General features: G+C 39.0%; 1 protein-coding gene across 6 annotated transcripts in view; it reads right to left on the reverse strand.

Moving 5' to 3' along the window:
- Nucleotides 1-15,951, reverse strand: part of LOC146316490 (suppressor of tumorigenicity 7 protein homolog) — a 72,053-nt gene that overhangs the window by 23,704 nt on the left and 32,398 nt on the right. For 5 of the 6 annotated variants that reach the window (XM_084733825.1, XM_084733824.1, XM_084733828.1 and 2 more), the window contains one exon: nucleotides 3,633-3,715. In XM_084733825.1, the coding sequence (XP_084589951.1) occupies nucleotides 3,633-3,715 (83 nt within the window). Of the gene's footprint in view, nucleotides 1-3,632; nucleotides 3,716-13,815; nucleotides 13,941-15,951 lie in introns of those variants that run through there. The other variant, XM_084733827.1, reaches the window with a different exon arrangement.

Raw genomic sequence — 15,951 nt, forward strand, 5'->3', positions numbered from 1 at the left:
GTGATTAACAATGTCTGCATCGGTGAGTCTCAGCCTTGTGCCACAAAGGCCCAAGAGTGTGCTTCTCCTGTATTTTACCAATTACCACCTTCAGCTACAGAGGAGGAACTAATCAGTGAAATCTGCAGGCTGCTGGTTCACGATGACACGTGTCTGAGTCCCACTCAGGTGGCACAGAGGGTCGTCCGTTAATGTGTGTGTTAAAGTGGCCCTGAGCAAGACATGGAGCGCCACTCTGCTCCAGATGAGCATCGCAGCTCCACTGCTTTTTTTATTTTTGCTCTCAGTTTAACAGCGCTGTACACTGTAAATGCAGTCCATTTACCTTTATGTCTCGCTCTGTGCTGGGGTTCAGCATCACTCTCTTTAAAGCATTTGTCAAACAAATTTGTACATGCTAGTTTCAGACACATCCTCCCCGTCACACTAATCAAAACACAACAGTATCAACAATATGGGAATCTATATGAACACACATCTTATACCCAATATAAAGAAATACTCTCCATAAAATCTTTAAAAATTAACATCAAATTACTTTTTAGCGAGGCACACCCAGCTGCTCTTGTGGAGCACATCAGAGGCAAACAACAGAAAACTGTGACTATAAATATGAAGCGAGAATGTGGCTCAAAGATTATATGAAAAATGATAAAGTACTTTCATACTGTTCCAGACTCAAATGTTCAGACTTCTCAGTAGATTTTTCAGACAATATTTGACATCTGAGTACAAATAGCAAGACATTTATGATGTAAATAAATGGATTTAAAATCAAACTGTTAACATGTATTTTATATTCTGACTATGTATGCCATTATGTTGCCAAATAACTGCCAGGAGATTTTATTTAGGTACTGTAACTAAAAAGAAAATCCATTACTTTCTACACAGAAAAATCCAGAGAAGTTCCACTTTTCATGCATGACTTAGAAAAGCTTAATATCTGGTTATTTGTGTTGTTATGTATATATGCTACTCAAATATATTGTTGCATATTCTTCCATAATCTTTCTACAGCTATAAATAGGGCTGCATGATATGGCAAAAAAGTCATATTGCGATTATTATGACTGAAATTGCAATATGCAATATGTTGAGTGGGAAACATTGTTTTTGCCTTCCAATTTTGATTTTTACTGGAAATAAAATCATGATGATATGATATTTGTTGGGGTCAGTACCAAAAAAAAAAAAAAAAACATGTTTTCTTTCATGTGGAGAACAAGATTTTTAGGCCAGGGCATGTCTGCAGCACTACAGTACTTATAATCAATTAATTTCTCTCACATATTTCCTGTTTCAAAAAATTGTGATTCGGTTCTGGTTCTGCCATTTGGACACTGCACTTGACCATGGCGCCCAGTTCTCTCTCTCACAGTTTCTCTCACACACATTTTGACTAAAAAACACTGTAAGATCCAGTTATTTTTCTGAAATTCTGAATTTTATATTATATAAAACAGAACTGGGCAAAAAGTCTGGAAACACAACACACTTTTCCATTTTCCATACTTAAGCGAACCCTCAAACCTCCAAATTTGATACATGCTACGTAGGAACCCTGAGATACTAATATGAGAAACATTCACCGTAGACAAACAGTATTAATAACTGAAAGTGAGACAAAAATTCTGAATAATGATGAGAGCTACAGAATTTTACAGTCTGTCATCTGGCAAAGCTGTTTTAGCATCACCCTTGGCTTGAGGGACGAAGTGATATCAAATTCTGACGGAGCTTATCTAGAATCCTTCACAGAAAATCTGCCTAATCAGGACATAAACATCTATTCCAGTCACAGAGAAATGACCAGTATCGCTTCTATGAAATCAACTGGCTTCCACATTTCTTAATCATCTCACAGAGCATGTGCAAAAGCTCAACAGCTTTTCTAAGCAGCCGACACATATTGGCCAATAGCCCGCAGGGAAGAGAGAGTGAGTTAATTAAGAGAGGAGCTATTTTAAAATACAGACCAAACACTGTTGCACAGTTGGCTGTCTCTGTGAAGAACTTGAAAGAGAGATAAAATACCTGCATAAGTAGGAAAAGCCTTGCCAACAGTTTCATTATATTGCTTCCTTTTATTCTGTGTATTTTTGAATACTGACGTAAGCAGGCAAGAAAGTGTAGGATTGAGGGAAAGTCTCAACGGAAAAATGTCGTACACAGAAACATTTCTGCACTGTTTGCCTTCTTTAGAGCAGCTGAGGGAGAGCGGCTTTGCTCAAGGGCAGCTCAGTATGCAAGTCAATAACTTGGTAAGGTGCTTTAATAAAATTAACTGAGTGTTTAATGCACAGAGATGGAGAGCTCTGGGTATCTTTATCCATATCCTACACAAAAAACACCCCAAAATGTGCTCTCAGTAGTTTGAAAAGCACTAAAAACATTAAAAGTGTGGTTTTTTTGGAAGTTCATCTTATGAAAGACCAAATGAGTATAGATTTCCTCTCTCTTCAGCTCCTCATGGCCTCTGAACCTGTGATTATAGTCCTAACAAATTACATCCTGGGCTCATAAAGTCACCTGGGGAGCCACCTCTGAAAATTAATTCTCTTTTAAACATTATGAATGAGAATGTCAAGTAAGAGTGCACAGTCATCATACCTTAAAATGTGATTTTTATATTTAGCTGATACAACCAGAACAATAATATATGAATATAACAGCAGGAATTTTAAAGGGTTATTCTGGCATTTGTAAATCTGGGCCCTAGTTTTAGATATTTTGAGGACCAAATGACTACTAGGTACAAAAAGGTTTGGCATTGGTCTTGTAGATTGCAATGGCTGCACCAAACCTTGGGGACAAATCCATCAATCCATCAATCCATCAAACTATGTCCACTAAAAGTACTTGTTTTTTTCACTGACAGGCTTAAATTCTTGTTCCAAGTATCTAATAATAAGTCTAAATCTGTAGGGATACGTTCCATTACGTTGTCAAAGAGTAAGATCATTTTTGTTTAACCAGAAACAGATGTTATGTTGCTCTATTTAAAGCCACCAGACTCCTTTGTCATGCCCCTACCCCTTTTTGGGTAAAAACAGCTCTAATTTGACTGGCAGTTAATACAAATTTGGAGGTCTTTACTTGCTTAAATGCATTCAATAAGAAAAACGTATCACTTCTTAGGTAGTAGGAGCCCACATCCGGGCCAGTCAGGTGAACAATTATGCTACCTGTTTGCTAATCAACAATTGCTGCCATTACATGGAAAACAAAGAAAGAGTGGTCCTTTCAGTCTGCAACCATGGAAGTGGACAGGTACAATTACCTTGCCAGACCTTCACGGACCGTATTTCAGAGATCCGTTACTTTTTATATTGATAAGGCACTTTATTTTATGATAGAGCCAATTTTTTACAGTAAAAACTTAATTTATATCATCACTAGACTCTTCTGATTCACCTCAATCTACAGTCACAATCAGCACTCATGGTATTTACTCCTTTACTCTGCATTTAGACCCTGAAATATGTAAAAAATAATAGCCCCAGGTTTAAATATACTGAAATTACCCTTTAAGTGCTGTAGTTATTAGAGTCACCCACTATATTTTAGAAGCGAATCTAAAAATTATATTTTCCAAAGTCAGTATTGCTACTAAAATAAGTGGTACTTACCAATATGAGTCCTGATATGAGGGAGGAAGTGCCCGTTAGAGCCACGTAAAACTTGGGCGTCAAGGTGTTGAGAAACATGCTTACTGTAGAGAAGACAAAGAAGAAAAAAAGGGTTTGAGCTCAGTATTAGAAACTAAGAAATCTCTCCTCTATGCCAACAGAGGATACATCAGAAAAGATATTTGTAGAACCAAATGCTGTATGTCTATATGAAACTAGGTCACGACTGCACAGAAAACTGGTAAAGACTGCAAGAAAAACATCAAAAAGACTCCGAGGATCCAAGGACATTTATGATTTCAAGACATGAAACATTTTGCGCTAAAACACGCCATCCACATGCAGGGTTTGGCATTTCCCAGAGAGCCCTGCTGCTCAGACGTGAAATTACACGACACCAGGGGACCGACAAAAACCTTGGTACAGACTGAAGATGCACTGTGGGTAGAAAATCTGGGAGGAAATTGAGTTCAACTGGCAGCCTTAACTGAAATACAACATTCACAAGCAATTTAGAAAATATTACCATGCAAATACAATGTTTAGTGCGGAAAAAACGGCTGCAAAGGGGCTGATAGAGAAGATACAGTGATTAATTTGCCAGCACTGGATTTAATATGTAGCAGCTAGTTAATTTTTCAAGCCTAGTTCTCATTATCAGCTAAGCAAACAGCCTTGAATGCTAGTTTCTGCAGCGAGTATGAGACCACAGATTCACTGCTACTCTGATCAGTACATGCAAGTTTCATCAGCACTGTTGGTGACTATAAAATGTGATGCAGTGAAGCATTATAGGTTTAACTTAAAAAAAAATTTACCCTAAATTTTATCTCCCTTCAAAGCAAAGTCAGGTTTCTATACAGTTTATTTCCTAATGCCTGTTATACGTGACCCTGTGAACTGGAAAATTACAACTGTGAGTCAATGATCCATATCAATTTAAGCCTTGCAGCATAGAGCTGATCCATGCTCCTCTTCAAACACCAGAAACCACCATTATTATGATACATATTGGCCATACATGGACTGTACTTCTACTCTACCAGCAGTGTTAGAGCATAATGTATTTATGGTTAATGCAGCAGCTTATTTGGCGATATTCCTGCTCCTCTGTTGACTACATTAAGAGTCATTGTCGCAAGTTACTCCTGCATCCTGACTGTTGGAAGGAATGAGTGTGTGACTAAGGTGTTTAAGCTGTAATACTAGTGATATTATTATGCTTGCAGGATGAAGCAACAAAACAGTGTCACAGAGTCCTCCTCTGCCATCTGTTTTCAATTTGTGTTTTCAATTTCACAAACATCTCCTTGAGAAAAAAAAAAAAATCAGTGATTACAAAAGTGGCAGATGATATTTGGAGCAGTGACCTTTCTATTCATCATCTGAAAACTGTTTGCAGTTTAAAATATAAACAACATTGCAGCATTTTTCAGACTGAAGTTCTGTCTGTTCTGGATGGTGATTTTGAAGGCCTGCTTTTATGCTTCAATATGTTACGCTGGATGCAGGTAATGAAGTGAATGGTCAGAATTATTTATTTTTACTGAAATAAAAAACGTAAAAAAAATAAAATAATCATGATTATGTGACATTTGTCAAAATGGCCAAAATGTTCATTAAGCTATATGGTTAGATTTTTTTTAACCCGTCTAATTTCTTGCATGGTTGCCCTGTGCATTCTGCATATCACTATTAGGGCTAGGTATCGATCTGCAATACTTCTATGACACTGACCGAATTGCTTTAATGCCATTGAGTACTCATTCATTCAATACGAAACTTTAAGACCTAAGGACTAAATCTCATCCATGGCAGTGAGCCACTAAGCACACGGCATGCCTGTACCAAGATCTAATAATACTGGTGACTGGTTTTCTGAAGTTATATATTGTAGAAGCATGCAGGATTCATGGTCTATAAATAGCTTCCTCTTTTTAAATGAGCAACTGTACTGGAATGTGTTATGGAATTTTTGTTATACTAACCAACAGGAATGACAGCCAAAATTACAAGAACATAATGATAAAGAAAAGAGAAAAGTGGCTTTAAATAATAAAGTGTGACATTCAACTAATGTTTGGTTCTGCTGGTGGCCACAGGTGACCCTCTCCTACATTTAGCTCTAATTTCAAGGATTCTCCCAGACTGACAAAGCATTGTATTTGGGTGGGGGTGATGGGTTGTCATGTTAATTCCCTCAGAGTCACATTGACGATAGAGAGGGTGGGACAAAGACCTCACTCATATGAACGCGAGCCCAATACCCACACTGAAACACGCACGTGCATAAACTAAGTGCAGCTGGCCAGCTATTCATTGCTGTGAAGTGCAGGCTCTCGTCCAAGCAGAAAAGGGTCTTTCAGATTGGCCTGTGGTCAAACAGGCCCAACAGCTGCTGTCAGCCTGCACTGATGAGAGGATACTGCTGTCTGGCTGGCAATGGGCTTTCTCATCTTTGTCAAGCCAGAAAAATTTAGTCATAATTGACATAAGGTCTATTCACATAAAACGGGGGAAAAGTCACAGATTTAATTTCCAAAACAAGTGATGAAATGTCCTGCTTCTCTCTGTTCTGTATCATTTTAAATTAATACCTTGCAGATTTGGATCTATAGGCAGACAAAACCAGCCATTTGAAAATATCACCTTAGGATCTGGAAGCATATGATTGGCATTCTCCCCATCTGGACACAATCGTTAGTTGCAGCATTATTTTATTTGTCTTTGGGCAAGACACCTTTGTTATATTCATGCAACCAAGGTTGCATGATTAGAAAACAGATCCTCTTAACTGGATGTGCTGGAATCAAGCCCCACAGACAGAAATCATTCATCCTTCTCGTGTAGTTTAATTACATAATCCTCAGGTGAAGTTCTAACATGAATTTCCCACTTGGAGATCAACTGAGTATCAAACTAAATTAAACTAAAATGTAATCAAGCCTCAATGTCACAATTATCTTCAGAATCAGAATGAGAGGCCAGATGCCAAAAAAGAAAAATTCTCAGGTGTCATGGCAACGTGGATCAGAGAGTCCCTTTTATGTGATTTTCTAGGAATTTCTTAAGACACAATTTTAAGATAATACACTGAGCTGCATAACAGCAAACAAACTATGCCACAAAAGCTGATGGATTCTTCCTTTTTTGCACAATGTTTTGTTCAAATACAGCCCAAAATCTGTCTTGCACTTTACAATATATAGACTGAGCGATTCTGCTTCACTTGTGGCATGGACTGTATATAACAAGGTCACTGAGACTGAATGTTCCTGTTCCATCCTTGTGTGCAGCAAATGAAGCAATCATCAATCGAGTCAGTGAATGGAAAAAAGACTCACTGCTATCAGTTATGTGTTCACCTTTGAACACTTAAACCACAGGAGTGGTAATTGTTCCTCAGGACATTTCTCAGCAAATGTGACTTTTGTGTATTGTAAAAATCATCCCACTGATTGCAGCTAGCTAGACTCAACTCAACCCTTATTAATTTGGTCCTGCACAGCAAAGATCTGCATAAGAATATCCTCAGTTATACAGCTCCACATCAGCTACAATTGCACAAAAGGTGGTTCAGTGCCTCGCTGAAGGGTGCCTTGTTGATTTAACTGGAAGCCTACTGCTTTAAAAAGAGTGTCCATATGTCCTGTTTTCATTGAGGAGGTGTTGGTTTATGCTCAGTCAGACCTAATTCGCAAGATAAGGTGTCTGATCACATCGGAAATCGAAAGTGTTAAGAGGTTTTCCAAATAGCCACCCTCGAAGTAAACAGCCAGCAGCTACTAAGGTTGGGGAGAGGCAATATCATTAAAATTTGGGGGGAACAGCGCGTAATTTCAGACTGTCCTTGAAGGCATTCATAGTAGGAATGTGTGGTAACATTGTTCAATATTACAATGACTTGCAATGCATAAATAAATATTGAAGTGTGTATATTAGTTTGTTCCCCTGAAAGTTGCCACAACGGTTTGTCATGTTTCACACCGTACCTGTGTTTGTAACATGACATCTCTCCTGAATCATAAATAATTCCATATACCAACCAAGTTTTCTTTGCTCCTCTCCCAGTCCTCATCTATCGTGCTAGCTAACCTCACAGTCATCGTGAAATTGGCACCAATTAATCTGAGGGGAGCTGACAGCTAGCTCGGCCTCGACTGATTGGCCCAATGGTGTGAATGCACAGCCCATGTATCAAGGGCTCCATCTGATGCATCAAATGTTCACATGCTGAGTGTGAAGTAGGGCTGTCCCAAACGCCATAACGTAAGATCATTTGGGGTGGGGGGTCAGACGACCAAATATTTCCACATTTTAACAGTGCAATTACTATGAGTTCAGGCAGGCAGGCCATTGACAAAGCAACATTCTGAGTAAATTATAACGACCTTGCAGAAACGTTGTGTGCAATAGTCCAGCTTGTCCCTCCTGCAACAGAGCTGTGCATCCCAGCATCGGTACCACTCATGCCACCGGTGTTTTGTTGGTCTGCATCCAGTTTGCGCTGAAACTACTAACTCTCTCTCTGTCAGAGAGGTGGTGGTCTGACAGGCGACCAAGGCAGTGGGGGGTGTAAATGAGTCCAAGGCAGCAAAGCCTGCTGTGTCTTTCTCTGCCAGAGACACAGAGAGGGAGAAGCAGGTGGGCACACAGCACAGGGACTCGTCAGCAGCTCCAACTTCACTGAAAGCTTAACACAGACTGACAAAACACCAGCCGCACGAGCAACCCCAAGGTGGCCAGCTGGGAAAATGTATATACATGAATAGACAAATACTAATTCTGTCGTTCGAACACCATGGCAACGAACAAAGCTTTGAATCATTCAGTCCAGCTCTAGTGTGAATGCATTGCGCAAGTAAATAAGTTGGATTTTCTTATTCACTGCAAGTGTGAAGGTTTCACTGTGCACATTCACATTGCGATGACAATGAAAATATGATTTATTATAGTGTTGTACTTGTTTGTTTAAATGAAAAGTTGCAGAAATCATTGTGTAACAAAAGTTAGAGACAGAAGTTCAAATACAGTGGCTATTAATGTTGGAGCATCGGTTTTGGAAAGGCACAGAAATTGTCAGACACGTGCTCCAAAATCCAACATCAGAAAAAAGTGTGTAGGGGTTTTCTGAGCTATTCAACAATCCAACAAACAGCCATCATGCATTATCAATGCATCCATCACCACTTCTAAATCAATAAAAGTCCCTAAAATAGTATGTTCCAAGAGCTTTAACCAAAAAATTCAAAAAAGAATCCATTTACAATCATATAAAACAGAGAAAGGTAGCCAATACTTACATTTGAGCAACTGGCTTTTTTATTGAAAAAAGTCTTAATCAATTATTAAAAAATACAGTCAATTAATTTGCTGTCACTTTGTCACCCATCACTTGACTCTGTCACTTGGAATTGTGTTAGTCCAGCAGCATCTTTTAGATGGGACTTTGTCTCATTCACAAACTTTCATTTCTGTGTCAAGAATCTAACTGGTGACCCTGTTTATATCACAAGTTCACTTCTCCACCTCTTTGGCTGATAGCACTCCACAATTTATACTGGTGAAGAGGCAGCCAGAGAGCATGTTGGGAGGATAACGTGATGAATTGAGGGGACAAATTCTAACAGACAGACTCAGGACTAAATGTCACCGTAGACAACAGGAGATGTGACCTTTACTGAAAAGGGGACGGTCGGCAGACTGCTGGCATGACCGGAATGATAAAAGACACACACTGAGACGCATGTGAACACACACACATTCAAACATACAACAGCTCTCATTAATGCACAGTCACACACACACACACACACACACACACACACACACACACACACACACACACACACACACACACACACACAGATCTATGTCCTTTAATTACAAAAGAGAACAAATGACAGCCTATTTCATTACGTATTAATGAGAAACTCTTATGCTTTTAATATTACTACCAACATACCACCATGATGTGACAACTTTCATTGTAATGCAGCACAAGATTTGACTTTGCCATCACTTAGCTATGTGAGCACCTCCATCTCTTATAAAAACAGTTGCTGAAAAGATGAGGTGGGCTGATAAGTGAGGACTGGACAAAGCAGAAAAAAAAGGCTCCTGAGCACAACTGGCAAGACCTGTCATATGTCTAAAAAATATTATATTCTGCCATACATCAGACATACTGCTGTTGGTAGGTGAAAGTGACATTACTTAAAATACCTTAATAACAAATACTTTGCTCTCAATGGCTGTTTAGGGTCTCCAACCCCCAGATATCAGCAGACACTTTCATGGTGACGTTCTTTAAGGACTGCAAAAATTTTTAGATGATCTTCACCAGTGATAGTGGCTGATGTTTATCTATTGTGTCGCAGAAATTTTGTGCTCGCTAAATGTCACTGGTGATCAGACTTTGACAACAGTATAGGGCTGCAACAAACAATTCTTCTCATTGTCCATGAATCTGTTAATTATTTTCCTTATTAGTTGTTTCGTCAATAAAATAAAATAATAAAATAATAAATAATAATCAGTAAATGATGACAAATGTCAATCACTGTTTCTCTAAGCCCAAGATGACATCCTCAAATGCCTTGGTTTGTCCACAACCCATAGTTATTCAGTTTGCATTTTAAAAACCTGGAATCTGCAAATTTTGACTTCTTCTGCTTAAAAGAATAACTCCAACTAATTAATTATACAAGACTACCAAGCATACCCAGTTGCTGTTTTAGAAGGCACTGGCTGGACAAAACTCTGGTATGTCATAAGGTGGCAACATGTGCTGTGTTTTCTATACTTAAGATTTATTGGTTTAAACAAAAGGTTACAAAAGGGGGAATCAATAAAAACAAAACAAGACAAACAACCACAAAAAAACTGGAGTCAGCATCAGCTATCTGCCACATTGTTATTTCAAACATCTGTATCAGCCCAAAAGTTTAACAATCATGGTACATTCCTAGTTTTCTGTCTTCAGTCTGGTCTTGAAATTGTATGTTTAGATTGGATATTGTTCTGCATTGTTCTAAATCTGTAAGACTGTAAATTAAAACTCTTTGAGTACACTGTTCATCGATTTTGGATGTTAGCAACCTAAAACACCCTGAAACATTTAATAGTGATCGTTTTATTTTAAATCCAGTGTGCTGGAAAAGAGACAAAACAATAAAGCAGACAATGACTGAAAACATAAAGCCAAAGGCACACAGAAATAGCTTTAGGACATCAGTGTTAATGTAGTACAGTAGCCAAGTCAGAGTCAAGACCTCAGTCCTGCAGCACAAGAGGCAGGCATCTTATTTTAACAGCTGTCCTACACATGTACAAGCAAGTCACTGAATTCCTTTAGAAATGCTTTGAAAACAGTGATGCAGTGGTGAGTTTCAGCGCCCACATATAGAGCTCAAATGTGCGCCCTACCGTATGTCATTACCACGTCTCATCAAAGGACACTGCTGTATCGTAAAACTGAGATATGCTGTAAACTACAAAACTATTCCCTTATGGGACTGGAGTACTTGACAGTTTCTCTTTTCATGTTTTTATATCACAAAGTGTTATAAAAGCTTAGTAGATGTTAAGATGGCCAACTGGCTTGTTATCGGAAAAATTTCAGTACACTTTGTTGATCAAAAAGGATTCTAAAACCTATTTCCAAAAATCAGAGCAAGTTTCAGAGCAGCATGTAGCCATGGCAGGGTTTCTTAATAAAGCAGCACTGCTTAAGTAGGTACATAAATGTCAAACATTATCATAAGAAGCAACATATGAGTAACAAGAGACAAAGTTTGGGAGCTCTTGCAGGCCACCTGCATCCTAACCTAAGTTGTAAGTCACTCCGGCTCGGTTGCTCATGCCTGAAATGATTGTTGGCAGGGCCGATTAGGGAGCATTTCATACCCTGGCTCGTGTGGCTGGCCCTGACTGATGGGGCTGCTAGCAGAGCCTGTCTGGATCTAGCTACCTCTGTTGACCTTTGAGCAAGGCGGAGTGCAGCCAGCATCTGTCACAGCAGCAGCAGCAGGTAGGTTAGTGTCTGTGTGTAACATGTGCATGGATGTTATATACAGTGTTCCTGCATGTGTTAAAGACAAGATTCAGTGTTATTTTGTGCACATTTGCATTTGTGTGTGGGTTTGTAAGATTTGTAAGGTTTGTAAATTTGTACATAAACATTGTAAACCATGCAGAAGAAGTGACCAACTATATGAACAACACTGACAGACTGATCACTACACAGTTCTGGCCACAGATTTGTAGCTGTTGTCTGTAATACTAGGGCTGCTCAATTCACGCTCCTCAACCTCATCTTGAACATGAAAAGGAAATACAGACATAGAAAGAGAGGGAGTCTGCCTTCCAAGGACAGAGAGAAATAAAGGACTAACTCTAGATCTCTCATGTGAAGCTGTGGAATTCTATTTTGAATGTCAGGAGAAGTACTTCCAAACTACGGATGTAGAGCCAAACTGTTATGTTTCCCCTTGTGTGCAGAAATACAGAAGAGATCTAAGAAGTATCAGCAAAATCTCTGCCAGGCAGACCAGGAAATCAAATCAAATCCACAGTACAGTTGTATTAATTAATGCTAAACATCCATCTATAAATATAGAACCTGTTCCACATAACAAAGTGAGAATCATCTGAGAATTAGTCACAGCAGTTTGAAAAGTTGTTGCCTGAATTACAAGATGCACAATTAGAAGAGAATGATGGCATCAGATCTCAGTTCAAAACTTGAATTTTATGTTGGACTCTTCTTCTAAAGTAGTATTCAAAATCCAAGAGAGCAATATCTAAATGAAGACTTGGCAGTAAAACACTAACAAAGAGAGATTCAAAAAAGATGTCTGCCAAGAGAAAAGAGATTGTGTTGCTGCTTTTTTATTTATTTTTTTTTATTTTATTCTCAACAAAAAAGAATATTATCACAAATTTATAAAAGCGTTCCACATGTCCAGCATTTTTGTGCACATTCATGACTGTATGCTGAAGGTTATAATTATATTTTTTGAAAAACCCTAAAAACCTTTTTTTAGTACAAATGACCAGTTGACCACAAAAAAAAAAAAATCATTAGAATTTGGAGGTCAAAGGTCACTGTGGCCCCACCAAACACACTTTTTGGTTGTAACTCAAGAATTCATACACTAATTCAGACAAAAATTCGGTTTTATACTACAACTACAACCGTTTTAGTTTGAAATCTTGTTTCAGCTCGGGACAACATATGTGGGGGTCCTGTTAATGCTGGCAGAACTTTGCAAATCTCTGCTGGTTGCATCTGGTAAGTGTGATGGCATTGCAGGAGGTGCTTCACCATCTGTTGCCTGGCAGGGATCTGCACCAAGTACAATCTTCTAGTGAATTATTTTACTGATTTGTGTTGATTTAATTTGTGCCAAGAAAAAATCTACATAATGTAACTGTTCTCGAAGATTTGTTCTCTTTAGTTTGTAATAGTTATGTTTTTATTTTCTTCAGATTTTTCAATGTAATACATTCCAAATAAAGGCAATGGACAAATTGCTTTGTGGCATTATTATCATTTTCCTTTTCTGTCCATAATATAACTGTAAAAGAGAGGATAGAGGGAGGGAGAGAGATTCATTTGGAGATTTCAGAGAGATTTCACTTGCTGGCTGCTGGATAATAAAGTTCCCTGGCTATATTACTTTCAAATAACAACTAAGATGTTGTGCGAGAGGCAGCAATGGCTGAGACAATCTGTCACACAACCTCTTCTTTTGAATTATTTTCCATAACCACAGAGAATAAAAGTAAACAAAGAAAACAAACATATGGGACATCCACAGAAAGTAAATACAAAGATTGAATGACATTCCCTCTCTCTGCAGGGCTTAATCTAGCTCTGCTCAACAAGCCACTATGTAAACACAGATATCTGCTTCTACTAGTGTATCCCTACAGTACACACACAGATATACAAAGAGGCAAGCAACAGACACACAGACACAGTCAGCAGGCCCTCGCCCACGCGCTGAGCAAACCGTCCACTTCATGAATATCAATACAAAATGTACAGGGCCACCTGCTGTACACAATACAAAGGCCATTTGCAAGGGAAAAGATCAGAAACACAGCTACCATAGAGTTCCTGACTGCACAGAGCATGTCAGCAGCAGAACAGATGAAGCAACACCACATTACTCACCCTCCATTCCACTAGAGCCACCAGCACACAAGCAAGACCTTTTCTCCTTTTAAATAAAATTATCTTTGGCAGAGGCACGTGATTTTGTCCCTCTTTGACCAGAAGTCAAGACTGTGTGTCTCCACTGGCTGTCCACATCCACACAGCAGTCTAAGCAGCAGCTAGCTGTCTTTCATAGAGCAAATTTACTAGTGGGGGGGCCCCTGGTCTGGTTTGTTTTTCTTGATTGGCTGCTGTCTGTGAGCGACAGCAGGCCGACACAATTGTAAGCCAGCTCTGTCCTGCTCTCCCGCTAGTAACCCAGCAGAATAAGTAAAAGGGAAGGGGGGGGTTCTGTAGATACCAGTCCAGCCAATCAATAACATGGATTTTAATGAAAGGGGGCGGGAGCAGGTGCTCCTTAGCCTCCTCCTGCTGAGGTAACCATGACAACCCCTAAATGACCCTACAGCAGAAACGGATGAAGGAGCCTCCTCAGTGCAGATTTACAGATAGCCAAAGCTCAGTCCTGTGATAATTGTCATTAAAATATTTTTCTTATTTATCTACAGAGCCTTTCTCAGAACCCATACTGTTTTTAAGGCGATAGTTAAACCAAAAATGAAATTTCACTCAATATCTACTCACCCTTGTGCTGATGTGATGTGAGGATGGGTGAAGATCTCCAGTTCACTAAACACTCCCAGAGCTTCAGATAAAAAAAGTGTTGCAGCCAAATGCAGTACAAGTGAAGTGAATAGTGACCAGTTTTAAAATGTAAAAAAGAACACCAAAAAAATCAGAAAATGTCTCCATACTGCTCCTGTGGTGTAATCCAAGTGTCTGTAAGCTACGACATTAACCGGAGCCGTGTGCACACACCTGAAGCCGGTACACAAGCTCTTGCCCAAGCAACGCAACACAAAATACATGAGATCTCGCGATACCTTCACACCTGTGTTTACATGCTACCTGGAAGTGACTCAGACAACAGAGAGATTTGCTCAGAAATGGTGACTCGTTATGCAACAGTTGACTTCAAAAACTTTCAACAAAGAAGAAAATGTCAGAGGACTTTGACATAGAAGAAGAACAACATTTCTTGGCTGCAGCTGCGCCGCTTGGGCGAGAGCCTGCACACCCGCTTCAGGCGTGTGCACGCAGATCAGGTCTGAGAGGCTACAGTTGACATTTAGGCTAAAAATATGGTGTAAATGGCGTCTTTTTGGGTCAAATTTTAATGTCGCAGCTTATGGACACTTGGATTACACCACACAAGCAGTATGGAGACATTTTATGGGGTTTTTTGTGTTCTCATTTTACATCTTAAAACTGGTCACCCTTCACTTCAATTGTATTGGATTTGCCTGTAACATCGTTTTTCGCTGAAGCTCTGGGATTGTTTTGTGAACTGGAGATCTTCACCCATCCTCACATCAGCACAGGGGTGAGTAGATATTGAGTGATTTCATTTTTGGGTGAACTATCGCTTTGAGCAAACGTTGTCTGATATTCATGTGGATACACACATTTACTCCTAGCATCAGTATCAGCTCAGTATGGCGCTAGTAGGGCTGCACAATTAGATGAAATATTATCGAAATCACAATGTGGCTGAGAGGAATATCCAAATCGAAGAAGCTGCAATTTTTGTGATCATGAAAAAGTGTGCAAAAAACAGCGTTATAATGAAGAAGTGTAGTGCTGCAGAGTAGGGCTGTCCCCAGCTAAGATTACTTTCAGTCAGATCAGATTTGGATGTACACTGCAAATATTTGACGATTCAATCAACACTGTTGCTGAGTTTTTTGGGTTATTTTTCTATTGAGTTTGAGCTGACTTTGACTGTTAAAATTAGTTTTTCAAAGGGAGTCTGGAGAGTTTGGAAAGAGCAATGAAACAGCTGTTTTAGGTTAAACAAAATATATCTTACTCTTTAAAAACGGTCTCTCACTGTAGCAATCCTCATAATAACAATCTGAGCATGTCCATGGCAATAAACAAGCACAAACAGGTTTGTAAAGTTTATAGCCTGCCTTGCTGTTGAAATTTATTTACAAAACACGTTTCACCACAATCTCATTAGTTAATGACCAGCTCATAAATTAGCAATAACGTTGGCAGCTAATGTAAATTTATGATTTCCCTCTTTTATAA

This window comes from Lutjanus erythropterus, chromosome 13 (assembly GCF_056507025.1).
Source record: "Lutjanus erythropterus isolate fLutEry1 chromosome 13, fLutEry1.hap2, whole genome shotgun sequence".
Lineage (NCBI taxonomy): Eukaryota > Metazoa > Chordata > Actinopteri > Lutjaniformes > Lutjanidae > Lutjanus > Lutjanus erythropterus.